Below are 17,864 nucleotides of genomic sequence, written 5' to 3'. Positions count from 1 at the left end.
TTCATGAAACATGGGACCAACACCTTATATGCAGTAGCGGTGCGTGGGTAAAATCACTGAGGAAGCCAAACCAGTAAAATATCCATAACACAACCTGTGTTGTGATAATTACACTGTTTGCTCTATAACCCATTAGTTCATATGCCACCGTGATATACAATAAGGCCTTGACAACAAAAAGACAGTCACACAACGGAGGGATAAGTTCAACTACACATAATCATTTCATCACAAAAAAACAGAGAGCCAACGTCTCACCGTCAACAGTGAAGAGGCCACTCCAGGATGCTGGCCTTCTAGGCAGAGTTCCTCTGTCCAGTGTCTGTGTTCTTTTTCCCACCTTTTCTTTGCAACTCTGTCTTCTATTCTGGTTAGAGCCAGTTTGTGCTGTTCTGTGAAGGGAGTAGTACACAGCGTTGTACGAGATCTTCAGTTTCTTGGCAATTTCTCGCATGGAATAAACTTAATTTCTGAGAACAAGAATAGACTGACGAGTTTCAGAAAAAAGTTATTTGTTTCTGACCATTTTGAGCCTGTAATCAAACCCACAAATGCTGATGCTCCGGATACTCAACTAGTCTAAAGAAGGCCAGTTTTATTGCTTCTTTGATGAGCACAACAGTTTTCAGCTGTGCTAACATAATTGTAAAATAGTTTTCTAATGATCAATTAGCCTTTTAAAATGATAAACTTGGATTAGCTAACACAACGTGCCATTGGAAGACAGGAGTGATGGTTGCTGATAAAGGGCCTCTGTACGCCTATGTAGATATTCCATTAAAAGAATCTGCCGTTTCCAGCTACAATAGTCATTTACAACATTAACAATGTCTACACTGTATTTCTGATCAATTTGATGTTATTTTAATGGACAAAACATTAGTTTTTCTTTCAAAAACAAGGTAATTTCGAAGTGACCCCAAACTTTTGAACGGTAGTGTACATATTACCTAAATTACCTCGACTGACCGGTACCCCCTGTATATAGCCTCCACATTGACTCTGTACTGGTACCCCTTGTATATAGCCTCCACATTGACTCTGTACCGGTACCCCCTGTATATAGTCTCATTATTGTTATTTCACTGCTGCTCTTTAACTACTTGTTACTTTTATTTCTTATTCTTATTTGTATTTTTGTAATGGCATTGTTGGTTAGGGCTTGTAAGTAAGCATTTCACTGTGAGGTCTACTACACCTGTTGTATTCAGCATTTCACTGTGAGGTCTACACCTGTTGTGTTCAGCATTTCACTGTGAGGTCTACACCTGTTGTGTTCAGCATTTCACTGTAAGGTCTACGACACCTGTTGTATTCAGCATTTCACTGTGAGGTCTACTACACCTGTTGTATTCAGCATTTCACTGTAAGGTCTACTACACCTGTTGTATTCAGCATTTCACTGTAAGGTCTACTACACCTGTTGTATTCAGCATTTCACTGTAAGGTCTACTACACCTGTTGTATTCAGCATTTCACTGTGAGGTCTACTACACCTGTTGTATTCAGCATTTCACTGTGAGGTCTACTACACCTGTTGTATTCAGCATTTCACTGTGAGGTCTACTACACCTGTTGTATTCAGCATTTCACTGTAAGGTCTACTACACCTGTTGTATTCAGCATTTCACTGTGAGGTCTACTACACCTGTTGTATTCAGCATTTCACTGTGAGGTCTACTACACCTGTTGTATTCAGCATTTCACTGTGAGGTCTACTACACCTGTTGTGTTCAGCATTTCACTGTGCGGTCTACTACACCTGTTGTATTCAGCATTTCACTGTAAGGTCTACTACACCTGTTGTATTCAGCATTTCACTGTAAGGTCTACTACACCTGTTGTATTCAGCATTTCACTGTAAGGTCTACTACACCTGTTGTATTCAGCATTTCACTGTGAGGTCTACTACACCTGTTGTATTCAGCATTTCACTGTGAGGTCTACTACACCTGTTGTATTCAGCATTTCACTGTGAGGTCTACTACACCTGTTGTATTCAGCATTTCACTGTAAGGTCTACTACACCTGTTGTATTCAGCATTTCACTGTGAGGTCTACTACACCTGTTGTATTCAGCATTTCACTGTGAGGTCTACTACACCTGTTGTATTCAGCATTTCACTGTGAGGTCTACTACACCTGTTGTATTCAGCATTTCACTGTGAGGTCTACTACACCTGTTGTATTCAGCATTTCACTGTGAGGTCTACTACACCTGTTGTATTCAGCATTTCACTGTGAGGTCTACTACACCTGTTGTATTCAGCATTTCACTGTGAGGTCTACTACACCTGTTGTATTCAGCATTTCACTGTGAGGTCTACTACACCTGTTGTATTCAGCATTTCACTGTGAGGTCTACACCTGTTGTGTTCAGCATTTCACTGTGAGGTCTACACCTGTTGTGTTCAGCATTTCACTGTAAGGTCTACGACACCTGTTGTATTCAGCATTTCACTGTGAGGTCTACTACACCTGTTGTATTCAGCATTTCACTGTAAGGTCTACTACACCTGTTGTATTCAGCATTTCACTGTAAGGTCTACTACACCTGTTGTATTCAGCATTTCACTGTAAGGTCTACTACACCTGTTGTATTCAGCATTTCACTGTGAGGTCTACTACACCTGTTGTATTCAGCATTTCACTGTGAGGTCTACTACACCTGTTGTATTCAGCATTTCACTGTGAGGTCTACTACACCTGTTGTATTCAGCATTTCACTGTAAGGTCTACTACACCTGTTGTATTCAGCATTTCACTGTGAGGTCTACTACACCTGTTGTATTCAGCATTTCACTGTGAGGTCTACTACACCTGTTGTATTCAGCATTTCACTGTGAGGTCTACTACACCTGTTGTGTTCAGCATTTCACTGTAAGGTCTACTACACCTGTTGTATTCAGCATTTCACTGTAAGGTCTACTACACCTGTTGTATTCAGCATTTCACTGTAAGGTCTACTACACCTGTTGTATTCAGCATTTCACTGTAAGGTCTACTACACCTGTTGTATTCAGCATTTCACTGTGAGGTCTACTACACCTGTTGTATTCAGCATTTCACTGTGAGGTCTACTACACCTGTTGTATTCAGCATTTCACTGTGAGGTCTACTACACCTGTTGTATTCAGCATTTCACTGTAAGGTCTACTACACCTGTTGTATTCAGCATTTCACTGTGAGGTCTACTACACCTGTTGTATTCAGCATTTCACTGTGAGGTCTACTACACCTGTTGTATTCAGCATTTCACTGTGAGGTCTACTACACCTGTTGTATTCAGCATTTCACTGTGAGGTCTACTACACCTGTTGTATTCAGCATTTCACTGTGAGGTCTACTACACCTGTTGTATTCAGCATTTCACTGTGAGGTCTACTACACCTGTTGTATTCAGCATTTCACTGTGAGGTCTACTACACCTGTTGTATTCAGCATTTCACTGTGAGGTCTACTACACCTGTTGTATTCAGCATTTCACTGTGAGGTCTACTACACCTGTTGTATTCAGCATTTCACTGTGAGGTCTACTACACCTGTTGTATTCAGCATTTCACTGTGAGGTCTACTACACCTGTTGTATTCAGCATTTCACTGTGAGGTCTACTACACCTGTTGTATTCAGCATTTCACTGTGAGGTCTACTACACCTGTTGTATTCAGCATTTCACTGTGAGGTCTACTACACCTGTTGTATTCGGCGCATGTGACTAATACAGTACCATTTGCTTTGATTTGACACTCTGTTCAGAGGCGCTAAGTATTGTCTGTCGGCAGGCAAACGTTTGACAATCCCACCTGAGCTTACCAGTTTTTCCATGTGGTTTCTTCCTTCACAGTTTCCTAGAACAAGGGTGGCTCAACTCTCCCCTGCATTAACATTCATTTCAGTGTTTTCAAAAGTGTTTGTGCTACTGATTTTTGTTTACAATAAAAGGGAATTGTCCTGATCAATTATGCATGATCATAATATTATGTTCAAATTAAATACTTCATTTTTTTTAATTAACAAAAATCAGAAATCAATTTCAACAGTGATTTTAATTGCAGTAATGTTCACAGTCCACACCAATAAATCCCTCATATGGTTTTATAGGGTCCTTCACAGTCCACACCAATAAATCCCTCATACGGTTTTATAGGGTCCTTCACAGTCCACACCATTAAATCCCTCATATGGTTTTATAGGGTCCTTCACAGTCCACACCAATAAATCCCTCATATGGTTTTATAGGGTCCTTAGTAGTTCCTATGAGCTTCAGGCACTGTTCTCACATCAAATACGCCTACTGTGCTGTTCTCCCCTTAGTAACACAATAAAGTAACACATACTTTAAATACAATTAAGAAAATAATAAACATGACTATTATAAAACAAACAATAAACAAAAGCTCTAATATAAAATCATATTTAATATAAACTGAGAATATAAGAAACCTCTAACAGAAAGTACTGTACATATAAACATATCAAATAAAGCACTATTGTCAACCAGCAACAGAAGTAATTAAATGGGGAAGTGTGCCACAGAATAGGAAGTGGCTATAAAAAGTGTATCCTGCTGCCTACTGCTGCTGACTACTGTTGCTGCCCTGCCGCCTACTGCTGCTGCCCTGCCGCCTACTGCTGCCGCCTACTGCTGCTGCCTACTGCTGCTGCACTGCCGCCTACTGCTGCTGCCTACTGCTGCTGCCTACTGCTGCTGCCTACTGCTGCCCTGCCGCCTACTGCTGCCGCCTACTGCTGCTGCCCTGCCGCCTACTGCTGCTGCCTACTGCTGCCGCCTACTGCTGCTGCCATGCCGCCTACTGCTGCTGCCCTGCCGCCTACTGCTGCCTACTGCTGCTGCCTACTGCTGCCGCCTACTGCTGCTGCCCTGCCGCCTACTGCTGCTGCCTACTGCTGCTGCACTGCCGCCTACTGCTGCTGCCTACTGCTGCTGCCTACTGCTGCCGCCTACTGCTGCTACCCTACTGCTGCTGCCTACTGCTGCTGCCCTGCCGCCTACTGCTGCTGCCCTGCCGCCTACTGCTGCCGCCTACTGCTGCTGCCTACTGCTGCTGCCTACTGCTGCTGCCCTGCTGCCTACTGCTGCTGCCTACAGCTGCTGCCTACTGCTGCATGTTCTGACACATTGCTTGCTGTACATGTAAGACATTTACTGTACGTTGAAGCCTTTCTGTTTATTCAAACCAACATGTAGCCTACTGATTTTTTACCATCATTGCAAGAGCCCACCACTGCACACCACTGTCTACCACTATCAGTATAGCAATGCAATACCACCTGGTTAACACTGTCTCGGTCTCATAGCCATATCTCACTTGTCACCCCCAAAGCCAATTCCTCCTTTGGCCGCCTTTCCTTCCAGTTCTCTGCTGCCAATGACTGGAACGAACTACAAAAATCTCTGAAACTGGAAACACTTATCTCCCTCACTAGCTTTAAGCACCAGCTGTCAGAGCAGCTCACAGATCACTGCACCTGTATATAGCCCATCTATAATTTAACCCTAACAACTACCTCTTCCCCTACTCTATTTATTTATTTTGCTCCTTTGCACCCCAGTATTTCTACTTTGCACACTCATCTACTGTCAAATCTACCATTCCAGTGTTTTACTTGCTATGTTGTATTTACTTCTTCACCATGGCCTATTTATGGCCTTTACCTCCCTTATCTCACCTCATTTGCTTACATTGTATATAGACTTATTTTTCTACTGTATTATTAACTGTATGTTTGTTTTACTCCATGTGTAACTCTGTGTTGTTGTATGTGTCGAACTGCTTTGCTTTATCTTGGCCAGGTCGCAATTGTAAATGAGAACTTGTTCTCAACTTGCCTACCTGGTTAAATAAAGGTGAAATATAAATAAATAAATAAAATATATTTAGACAGTTGGGCCAACTTTTACAATGTAGAATATTGTTTGAATTCTAGACAGTCAGTTACACAGCATTATTTAGAGCCCTCAAATTCAACTCTGGAACCCGAAGCCAGTCCCACTGCGTTTTTAATTCAGGAACTGATTTAGACCTGGGACACGAGGTGGGCGCAATTAATTATCAGGTAGATAAGAAAACCAGCAGGCTCCAGACTTCGTATGGTAAGATTTGAATACCCCTGGTTTAGAGCATTGTCGAGAGAGTGTTGACTCCCACGACTCCGATACCAGGAGTCGACTCAAAAAATCATGGACTCGGTCACCACTAGCGCTATAGAGTGGCGAGGACAAGCTCTGTTAATCCTTCGTGCCTGAAAGTAATTTAACCATTCATTGTAGCCATTGGCACTCTATACAGCTGCTTTATAATTATTACTTTTTATGTAAATTAACTCATTCATTCCTGGTATTAATAAAGTCTGATTTAATCAACAAATAGTCGCTTTAAAAAAAGGTTAAGGGTACAAGACTGTACATATCTGGCTGTGTTGACAAAATCACTACATATCCCATCGAGCCAAGCGGGGAGGGGCTGCCCGTTGTCATGGTTCCAAGACCAGTCAGAAACGTTCAGAGCCAAACGGGGAGGAGCTGCCCGTTGTCATGGTTCCAAGACCAGTCAGAAACGTTCAGAGCCAAGCGGGGAGGGGCTGCCCGTTGTCATGGTTCCAAGACCAGTCAGAAACGTTCAGAGCCAAACGGGGAGGGGCTGCCCGTTGTCATGGTTCCAAGACCAGTCAGAAACGTTCAGAGCCAAACGGGGAGGGGCTGCCCGTTGTCATGGTTCCAAGACCAGTCAGAAACATTCAGAGCCAAGCGGGGAGGGGCTGCCAGTTGTCATGGTTCCAAGACCAGTCAGAAACGTTCAGCTAACCCTACGCCAGTGGATCTCTAAACTGAACTTGGATCCGGATTAAGTAGTGTCACGTCCTGACCAGTATTAGGGGTTATTTGTAATTGTAGTTTGGTCAGGACGTGGCAGAGGGTATTTTGTTTATGTGGTTCGGGGTGGTGGTTTATTTAGTAGGGTGTTTGTTCCGGGTTTTGGGGTTATGTTCTGTGTTAGTATTTCTATGTTCTTTCTGGTTAGTTGTATATCTATGTCTAGTTAATTGGGGTTGGACTCTCAATTGGAGGCAGGTGTTTTCTAGTTGCCTCTGATTGAGAGTCCTATATATGGGTATGTGTTTGGTTTAGTGTTTGTGGGAGATTGTTTCTTGTTTTGCTGTGTGTGCCTGACAAGACTGTCTAGTTCGTTTGTGTTTTTGTATACGTGTTTATTTTGGTTTTTCCTTCTTTGTCCGTAATAAAGAAGATGAGTATACACTTCCCTGCTGCATTTTGGTCCTCTCCTTACGACAAGTAGCAATGATATCCTTCGCCACCGTTATCTTATGACACAACAGATAGCTCAAACCAATCATGAATATTCAACAAAACAAATAATTGAAGGTCCTTTTCCAGGGAATTTCTTAGTTACATGATGGAATAACTAGCAAAGGAGTTTTGAAGTTGGGGGTGCAGTATATATGACGTTTGGCAATGAGGACTAAAACTAGCCAAGTTCAGCTAGCCACCTAGTTTAGCCCAGTAAGGAGAGGGACTTAGCTAGATAGTGTAGTCAATATCTGGTCAGCAAGGAGAGGGAAGTAGCTAGATAGTGTAGTCAATATCAGGCCAGTAAGGAGAGGGAAGTAGCTAGATAGTGTAGTCAATATCAGGCCAGTAAGGAGGGAAGTAGCTAGATAGTGTAGTCAATATCAGGCCAGTAAGGAGAGGGAAGTAGCTAGATAGTGTAGTTAATATCAGGTCAGTAAGGAGGGAAGTAGCTAGATAGTGTAGTCAATATCAGGCCAGTAAGGAGAGGGAAGTAGCTAGATAGTGTAGTCAATATCAGGCCAGTAAGGAGAGGGAAGTAGCTAGATAGTGTAGTCAATATCAGGCCAGTAAGGAGAGGGAAGTAGCTAGATAGTGTAGTCAATATCAGGCCAGTAAGGAGGGAAGTAGCTAAATAGTGTAGTCAATATCAGGCCAGTAAGGAGAGGGAAGTAGCTAGATAGTGTAGTCAATATCAGGCCAGTAAGGAGTGGGAAGTAGCTAGATAGTGTAGTCAATATCTGTCCAGTAAGGAGGGAAGTAGCTAGATAGTGTAGTCAATATCAGGCCAGTAAGGAGGGAAGTAGCTAGATAGTGTAGTCAATATCAGGCCAGTAAGGAGAGGGAAGTAGCTAGATAGTGTAGTCAATATCAGGCCAGTAAGGAGAGGGAAGTAGCTAGATAGTGTAGTCAATATCTGGCCATGGTGACAGCTAGAGCACATTTATTGTAGTGATTTTCACCGAAAATGTACAAATACAGCCTTAACGTTTCAAATTGTTGCTGAAGTTTCTAGCAACAAGCATAAACTAGCTAGCTGGGAAGGACTCGTCAGGACAACTAATTGGACCCAATCCGTTTGTCTCCACTACTATACACTAGCTAGCCGGGAAGGGCTCGTCAGGACAACTAACTGGACCCAATCCGTTTGTCTCCACTACTATAAACTAGCTAGCTGGGAAGGGCTCGTCGGGACAACTAATTGGACCCAATCCGTTTGTCTCCACTACTATAAACTAGCTAGCCGGGAAGGGCTCGTCGGGACAACTAACTGGACCCAATCCGTTTGTCTCCACTCGACTCTCGCTGCGCGACATACGATATCAATTTGGGCACCAGGTGTGTTAGTATCGCCTCTCCCTGTTAATAGAGATCTAACATGGCTGTTATAGAATGTTGTAGTGTCATGTTAATGGGGTTCTAACATGGCTGATATAGAATGTTGTAGTGTCATGTTAATGGGGCTCTAACATGGCTGTTATAGAATGTTGTAGTGTTAATGGGGTTCTAACATGGCTGTTATAGAATGTTGTAGTGTTAATGGGGTTCTAACATGGCTGTTATAGAATGTTGTAGTGTTAATGGGGTTCTAACATGGCTGTTATAGAATGTTGTAGTGGGATGTTAATGGGGCTCTAACATGGCTGATATAGAATGTTGTAGTGTCATGTTAATGGGGTTCTAACATGGCTGTTATAGAATGTTGTAGTGTCATGTTAATGGGGTTGTAACATGGCTGTTATAGAATGTTGTAGTGTCATGTTAATGGGGTTCTAACATGGCTGTTATAGAATGTTGTAGTGTCATGTTAATGGGGTTCTAACATGGCTGATATAGAATGTTGTAGTGTCATGTTAATGGGGCTCTAACATGGCTGTTATAGAATGTTGTAGTGTTATGTTAATGGGGTTCTAACATGGCTGTTATAGAATGTTGTAGTGTCATGTTAATGGGGTTCTAACATAGCTGTTATAGAATGTTGTAGTGTTAATGGGGTTCTAACATGGCTGTTATAGAATGTTGTAGTGTCATGTTAATGGGGCTCTAACATGGCTGATATAGAATGTTGTAGTGTTATGTTAATGGCGTTCTAACATGGCTGTTATAGAATGTTGTAGTGTCATGTTAATGGGGTTGTAACATGGTTGTTATAGAATGTTGTAGTGTCATGTTAATGGGGCTCTAACATGGATGTTATAGAATGTTGTAGTGTCATGTTAATGGGGTTCTAACATGGCTGTTATAGAATGTTGTAGTGTCGTGTTAATGGGGTTCTAACATGGCTGTTATAGAATGTTGTAGTGGGATGTTAATGGGGCTCTAACATGGCTGATATAGAATGTTGTAGTGTCATGTTAATGGGGTTCTAACATGGCTGTTATAGAATGTTGTAGTGTCATGTTAATGGGGTTCTAACATGGCTGTTATAGAATGTTGTAGTGTCATGTAAGCACATCATAATGGAGAAACCTCAATGTCCCAACTCTCTAAATACATGTTTCTGTTCTTGGTTAGGGCTAGCCTGCAGGGCTAATACAGTCTGACCCAACAGATTAGTATATATATACACATTATACATAGTTAACTAGTGCATAATTTTTTTGTTGTTGTTACGTGTAGTTACAAGGTATGCACTCTACAGTGTATTGAGTATTTAATGGTGATTAAATGCAGTATGTTGACTCAAGCAGACAATAGCCAGTAGCCTTGAAGAGCATATGAGGTTATGTTAAATATAGCTAGAGTAACGTGATCCTTGAGCCAAAGCTGACAACATGACTGGTTTGTCTGTTCATGCAGATATAATAAGAACTTAAAGGTGCTACACTTAGCATTTCTCCCCCATGTGGAAGCTAGGGGAATTGCAACAGCTTTATGCTGCATTCCAAACAAATTTACCCTCTCCCCTGCATTCTACTTCCCTGTAACATGATGGAGACTCATGCCTGAGCCTTTAACCTCTCTTGGGTAGGGGGCAGTATTTTGATGTCCGGATGAAAGGCATGCTCGCAGTAAACTGCCTGCTACTCAGGCCCAGAAGGTAGGATATGCATATTATTAGTAGATTTGGATAGAAAACACTCTGAAGTTTCTAAAACTGTTTGAATGATGTCTGTGAGTATAACAGAACTCATATGGCAGGCAAAAACCTGAGAAAAAATCCAACCAGGAAGTGTGGAAATCTGAGGTTTGTAGTTTTTCAAGTGATTCCCTATCCAATATACAGTGTCTGTGGGGTCATTTTGCACTTCCTAAGACTTCCACTAGATGTCAACCGTTTTTAGAACGTTGTTTCATGCTTCTACTGTGAATGGGGAGAGAATAAGAGGTCTTGGAATCAGATGACTGAGAAAATGACATGAGCTCAGTGGCACGCGCTCCCGTGAGAGTTAGCTGTGTTCCTTTTCCTTTTTGAAGACAAAGGAATCGTCCGGTTGGAATATTATGGAAGATTTATGATAAAAACATCCTAAAGATTCATTCTATACATCGTTTGACATGTTTCTACGAACTGTAATATAACTTTTGACTTTTCGTCTGAACTCTCTGCCCGAGCACAGTGCATTTTGGTTACTCGACTGAACGTGCGAACAAAAAGGAGGTATTTGGACATAAATATGGACTTTATCGAAACAAATGAACATTTATTATGGAACTGGAATTCCTGGGAGTGCATTCCGATGAAGATCATCAAAGGTAAGTGAATATTTATAATGCTATTTCTGACTTTTGTTGACTCCACAAAATGGCGGGTTTGGTTTTGTGACTGAGCGCTGTACTCAGATTATTGCAAAGTGTGCTTTCGCTGTAAAGTATGATCACTCGGCTAAGCATGCCTCTCCTTAATGTCAATATGCCTTGTCCATTGCTGTTCTGGTTAGTGTTTATTGGCTTATTTCACTGTAGAGCCTCTAGCCCTGCTCATTATACCTTATCCAACCCTTCAGTTCCACCACCCACACATGCGATGACGTCACCTGGTTTCAATTATGTTTCTAGAGACAATATCTCTCTCATCATCACTCAATGCCTAGGTTTACCTCCACTGTATTCACATCCTACCATACCTTTCTCTGTACATTATACCTTGAATCTATTTTATCGCCACCAGAAACCTGCTCCTTTTACTCTCTGTTCCGGACGTCCTAGACGTCCGATTCTCATGGATTTTAGTCGTACCCTTATCCTGCTCCTCCTCTGTTCCTCTGGTGATGTAGAGGTGAATCCAGGCCCTGCAGTGCCTAGCTCCACTCCTATTCCCCAGGCGCTCTCTTTTGATGACTTCTGTAACCGTAATAGCCTTGGTTTCATGCATAATAACATTAAAAGCCTTCTCCCTAAGTTTGTTTTATTCACTGCTTCAGCACACTCTGCCAACCCGGATGTCCTAGCCGTGTCTGAATCCTTGCTTAGGAAGTCCACCAAAAACTCTGAAATCTTCATCCCTAACTACATTTTCAGACAAGATAGAACGGCCAAAGGGGGCAGTGTTGCAATCTACTGCAGAGATAGCCTGCAGAGTTCTGTCCTACTATCCAGGTCTGTAACCAAACAATTTGAACTTGTACTTTTAAAAATCCATCTCTCTAAAAACAAGTCTCTCACCGTTGCCGCCTGCTATAGACCACCCTCTGCCCCCAGCTGTGCTCTGGACACCATATGTGAACTGATTGCCCCCCATCTATCTTCAGAGCTCGTGCTGCTAGGTGACCTAAACTGGGACATGCTTAACACCCCAGCCATCCTACAAACTAAGCTTGATGCCCTCAATCTCACACAAATTATCAATGAACCTACCAGGTACCAACCCAAAGCCGTAAACACGGACACCCTCATAGATATCATCCTAACCAACTTGCCCTCTAAATACACCTCTACTGTTTTCAACCAAGATCTCAGCGATCACTGCCTCATTGCCTGCATCCGTAATGGGTCAGCGGTCAAACGACCTCCGCTCATCACTGTCAAACTGAAACATTTCAGCGAGCAAGCCTTTCTAATCGACCTGGCCCGGGTATCCTGGAAGGATATTGACCTCATCCCGTCAGTAGAGGATGCCTGGTTATTTTTTTTAAATGCCTTCCTCACCATCTTAAATAAGCATGCCCCATTCAAGAAATTTAGAACCAGGAACACATATAGCCCTTGGTTCTCTCCAGACCTGACTGCCCTTAACCAACACAAAAACATCCTGTGGCGTTCTGCATTAGCATCGAACAGCCCCCGTGATATGCAACTTTTCAGGGAAGTTAGAAACCAATATACACAGGCAGTTAGAAAAGCCAAGGCTAGCTTTTTCAAGCAGAAATTTGCTTCCTGCAACACAAACTAAAAAAAGTTCTGGGACACTGTAAAGTCCATGGAGAATAAGAACACCTCCTCCCAGCTGCCCACTGCACTGAGGATAGGAAACTCTGTCACCTCCGATAAATCCACTATAATTGAGAATTTCAAGAAGCATTTTTCTACGGCTGGCAATGCTTTCCACCTGGCTACCCCTACCGCGGTCAACTGCACTGCACCCCCCACAGCTACTCACCCAAGCCTTCCCCATTTCTCCTTCTCCCAAATCCAGTCAGCTGATGTTCTGAAAGAGCTGCAAAATCTGGACCCCTACAAATCAGCCGGGCAAGACAATCTAGACCCTTTCTTTCTAAAACTATCTGCCGAAATTGTTGCAACCCCTATTACTAGCCTGTTCAACCTCTCTTTCGTGTCGTCTGAGATTCCAAAAGATTGGAAAGCAGCTGCTGTCATCCCCCTCTTCAAAGGAGGGGACACTCTTGACCCAAACTGCTACAGACCTATATCTATCCTACCCTGCCTTTCTAAGGTCTTCGAAAGCCAAGTCAACAAACAAATTACCGACCATTTCGAATCCCACCGCACCTTCTCTGTTATGCAATGTGGTTCAGAGCTGGTCATGGGTGCACCTCAGCCACACTCAAGGTCCTAAACGATATCGTAACCGCCATCGATAAGAGACAATACTGTGCTGCTGTATTCATTGACCTGGCCAAGGCTTTTGACTCTGTCAATCACCACATCCTCATCGGCAGACTCAATAGACTTGGTTTCTCAAACGATTGACCCGCCTGGTTCACCAACTACTTCTCTGATAGAGTTCAATGTGTCAAATCGGAGGGCCTGTTGTCCGGGCCTCTGGTAGTCTCTATGGGGGTACCACAGGGTTCAATTCTTGGGCCAACTCTTTTCTCTGTATACATCAATGATGTCGCTCTTGCTGCTGGTGAGTCTCTGATCCACCTCTACGCAGACAACACCATTCTGTATACTTCTGGCCCTTCTTTGGACACTGTGTTAACAACCCTCCAGACGAGCTTCAATGCCATACAACTCTCCTTCCGTGGCCTCCAACTGCTCTTAAATACAAGTAAAACTAAATGCATGCTCTTCAACCGATCGCTGCCCGCACCTGCCCGCCCGTCCAGCATCACTACTCTGGACAGTTCTTACTTAGAATATGTGGACAACTACAAATACCTAGGTGTCAGGTTAGACTGTAAACTCTCCTTCCAGACTCACATCAAACATCTCCAATCCAAAGTTAAATCTAGAATTGGCTTCCTATTTCGCAACAAAGCATCCTTCACTCATGCTGCCAAACATACCCTCGTAAAATTGACCATCCTACCGATCCTCGACTTCGGCGATGTCATTTACAAAATAGCCTCCAATACCCTACTCAATAAACTGGATGCAGTCTATCACAGTGCCATCCGTTTTGTCACCAAAGCCCCATATACTACCCACCACTGCGACCTGTACGCTCTCGTTGGCTGGCCCTCGCTTCATACTCGTCGCCAAACCCACTGGCTCCAGGTCATCTACAAGACCCTGCTAGGTAAAGTCCCCCCTTATCTCAGCTCACTGGTCACCATAGCAGCACCCACCTGTAGCACGCGCTCCAGCAGGTATATCTCTCTGGTCAACCCCCAAAGCCAATTCCTCCTTTGGCCGTCTCTCCTTCCAGTTCTCCGCTGCCAATGACTGGAATGAACTACAAAAATCTCTGAAACTGGAAACACTTATCTCCCTCACTAGCTTTAAGCACCAGCTGTCAGAGCAGCTCACAGATCACTGCACATGTACATAGCCCATCTATAATTTAGCCCTAACAACTACCGCTTCCCCAACTGTATTTATTTATTTATTGTGCTCCTTTGCACCCCATTATTTCTATTTCTACTTTGCACTTTCTTCCACTACAAATCCACCATTCCAGTGTTTTACTTGCTATATTGTATTTACTTTGCCACCATGGTCTTTTTTGCCTTTACCTCCCTTATCTCACCTCATTTGCTCACATTGTATATAGACTTATGTTTCTACTGTATTATTAACTGTATGTTTGTTTTACTCCATGTGTAACTCTGTGTTGTTGTATGTGTCGAACTGCTTTGCTTTAACTTGGCCAGGTCGCAATTGTAAATGAGAACTTGTTCTCAACTTGCCTACCTGGTTAAATAAAGGTGAAATAAAATAAATAAATAAAAGCTTTTTTGAAATCTGACACAGCGGTTGCATTAAGGAGAAGTGTATCTATAATTCTTTGAATAACAGTTCTATATTTTATCAACGTTTATGATCAGTATTTCTGTAAATTGATGTGCTCATTCACCGGATGTTTTGGAGGCAAAACATTTCTGAACATTACACGCCAATGTAAAATGGGGTTTTTGGATATAAATATGAACTTTATCGAGCAAAACATACATGTATTTTGTAACATGAAGTCCTATGAGTGCCATCTGATGAAGATCATCAAAGGTGAGTGATTCATTTTAGCTGTATTTCTGTTTTTTTGTGACGCCTCTCCTTGCTTGGAAAATGGCTGTGTGGTTTTTCTTGTCAAGGTAATGTCCTAACATAATCTAATGTTTTCGCCGTAAAGCCTTTTTGAAATTGGACAGTGTCGTTGGATTAACGAGAAGATTATCTTTAAAATGGTGCATAATACTTGTATATGTGAGAAATTTGAATTATGAGATTTTTGTTGTTTTGAATTTGGCGCTCTGCTATTTCACTGGCTGTTGGCGAGGTTTGGTCCACCAGCTTCAAACAGCTTTAAAAACATTTTTATGTTATTGAAAAGATAGTTCACAGTGATTTAGATGGTTCAATGATTTCCTACACTAACTGAAATTGAGCGAACAATGTTGAATTTTTGCAACCAGGAAATTCCAACTTGAGCCAATTTCCACTAGATAACACAGCCACAAAAGTCAAAACAACTTTCCCATTTTGACAACAGATTCCCTTCTCTGGTGGGAGAAAAACAAAAAGTTACAATCACAGCCAATCACAACACTATCGGGTAAGTAATCCTGTTAAACACTATCATTCCACTATTAGTGCAGATATATTATGGACATTTTGTGAAATTACAACGCAAAAATAAAACAAATACATGTGTAGCAGTGTTAGCACCTTAGTAGCCTGTACTGCAATTCTATTTTAATGACAATCTTTTTATTAATGATTCAGTGGTCCTTAGTTTTAAGTAATATTCATGCAGAAGTGTGTGTGTGTGTGTGTGTGTGTGTGTGATTTGTGTTATAATATAAACATGTAAATGTCTACAAAACATAATATAAGCTCTTTGCTACTTCATGTTCAAATAAAAGTCAACATCTAGCATGATATTTGCACCTACCTACCTTAGCATCGCCCGAATAATAAAAACATTCCAATAATACATTTGAATCATTTCAAATCCAGTAAATCGAGTGTATATATAAAATAAAAAAACAAGATGGCTGTCAGCTTACATTAGCACACAGAAGACAAGTAAACCCAGGGGATTATAGTCACTAACACACTGATCTCTGAAAAAGTCTTCCCTGTGGCTCAGTTGGTAGAGCATGGTGTTTGCAACGCCAGCATGGTGTGTGCAACGCCAGGGTTGTGGGTTCGATTCCCACGGGGGGGCCAGTACAAATAATAAAAATAAATAAAAAAATGCATGAAATGAAATGTATGCATTCACTACTGTAAGTCGCTCTGGATAAGAGCGTCTGCTAAATGACTAAAATGTAAAAATGTAAATGACCCTTCCCTGTATCTAGGGTGCATCTCAAGTGGTACCCTATTTCAGAAATAGTGCTCTACTACTTTCACCAGATTCCAATAGGGTGCCATTTGGGAGGCACGCCTAGTGTTCATAGTGTTGATGGGGATTGATCAGTGTTCATAGTGAATGGGGATTGGTCAGTGTTCATTGTGTTAATGGGGATTGGTCAGTGTTCATAGTGTTAATGGGGATTGGGGATTGGTCAGTGTTCATAGTGTTGATGGGGATTGGTCAGTGTTCATAGTGTTGATGGGGATTGGTCAGTGTTCATAGTGAATGGGGATTGGTCAGTGTTCATAGTGTTGATGGGGGTCGGTCAGTGTGAAGTGTTGATGAGGGTTGGTCAGTGTGAAGTGTTGATGGGGATTGGTCAGTGTGAAGTGTTGATGGGGATTGGTCAGTGTTCATAGTGTTGATGGGGGTCGGTCAGTGTGAAGTGTTGATGGGGGTCGGTCAGTGTGAAGTGTTAATGGGGGTCGGTCAGTGTGAAGTGTTGAGGTCGGTCAGTGTGAAGTGTTGATGCGGGCTGGTCAGTGTGAAGTGTTGATGGGGGTCGGTCAGTGTGAAGGGTTGATGGGGGTCGGTCAGTGTGATGTGTTGATGGGGGTCGGCCAGTGTGAAGAGTTGATGGGGGTCGGCCAGTGTGAAGTGTTGATGGGGGCTGGTCAGTGTGAAGTGTTGATGGGGGTCGGTCAGTGTGAAGTGTTGATGGGGATCGGTCAGTGTGAAGTGTTGATGGGGGTCGGCCAGTGAGAAGTGTTGCTGGGGGTCGGCCAGTGTGAAGTGTTGATGGGGGTCGGCCAGACTATGTGGATGGTGAAGGTTTATCTGGTAGAAGTGTAGTCGTAGAAGAACTGTTCGTCTGGTCTGAAGCCGAAGCCGGTGGCTGGTCGACTCGATGTCCCCGTAGTCAGGTCAAACCCATCGGCACCTCCACTGGAGAGAGACAAACACAGTATACATTACAAATATTACAAACACACAGTATACATTAGAAATATTACAAATATTACAAACACACAGTATACATTAGAAATATTACAAACATACAGTATACATTAGAAATATTACAAACATACAGTACACATTAGAAATATTACAAACACACAGTATACATTAGAAATATTACAAACATACAGTATACATTACAAATATTACAAACATACAGTATACATTACAAATATTACAAACACACAGTACACATTACAAATATTACAAACATACAGTATACATTACAAATATTACAAACATACAGTATACATTACAAATATTACAAACATACAGTATACATTAGAAATATTACAAACATACAGTACACATTAGAAATATTACAAACATACAGTACACATTAGAAATATTACAAACATACAGTGTACATTACAAATATTACAAACACACAGTACACATTACAAATATTACAAACATACAGTATACATTAC

The 17,864-nt window shown here is 42.1% G+C and overlaps 1 protein-coding gene across 4 annotated transcripts in view; it reads right to left on the bottom strand.

The window, feature by feature from the left end:
* Nucleotides 1–4,028: 4,028 nt before the first annotated feature.
* Nucleotides 4,029–17,864, bottom strand: part of LOC106591047 (kinesin-associated protein 3) — a 187,977-nt gene continuing 174,141 nt past the window's right edge. For all 4 annotated transcript variants that reach the window (XM_045694559.2, XM_045694560.2, XM_045694561.2 and 1 more), the window contains exon 20: nt 4,029–17,361. In XM_045694559.2, the coding sequence (XP_045550515.1) occupies nt 17,250–17,361 (112 nt within the window). In that variant the 3' untranslated portion in view covers nt 4,029–17,249. The remainder of the gene's footprint in view (nt 17,362–17,864) is intronic.

This window comes from Salmo salar, chromosome 14, assembly GCF_965601325.2.
Source record: "Salmo salar chromosome 14, fSalSal1, whole genome shotgun sequence".
NCBI lineage: Eukaryota > Metazoa > Chordata > Actinopteri > Salmoniformes > Salmonidae > Salmo > Salmo salar.
This window is presented reverse-complemented; position numbering and strand designations above follow the sequence as displayed.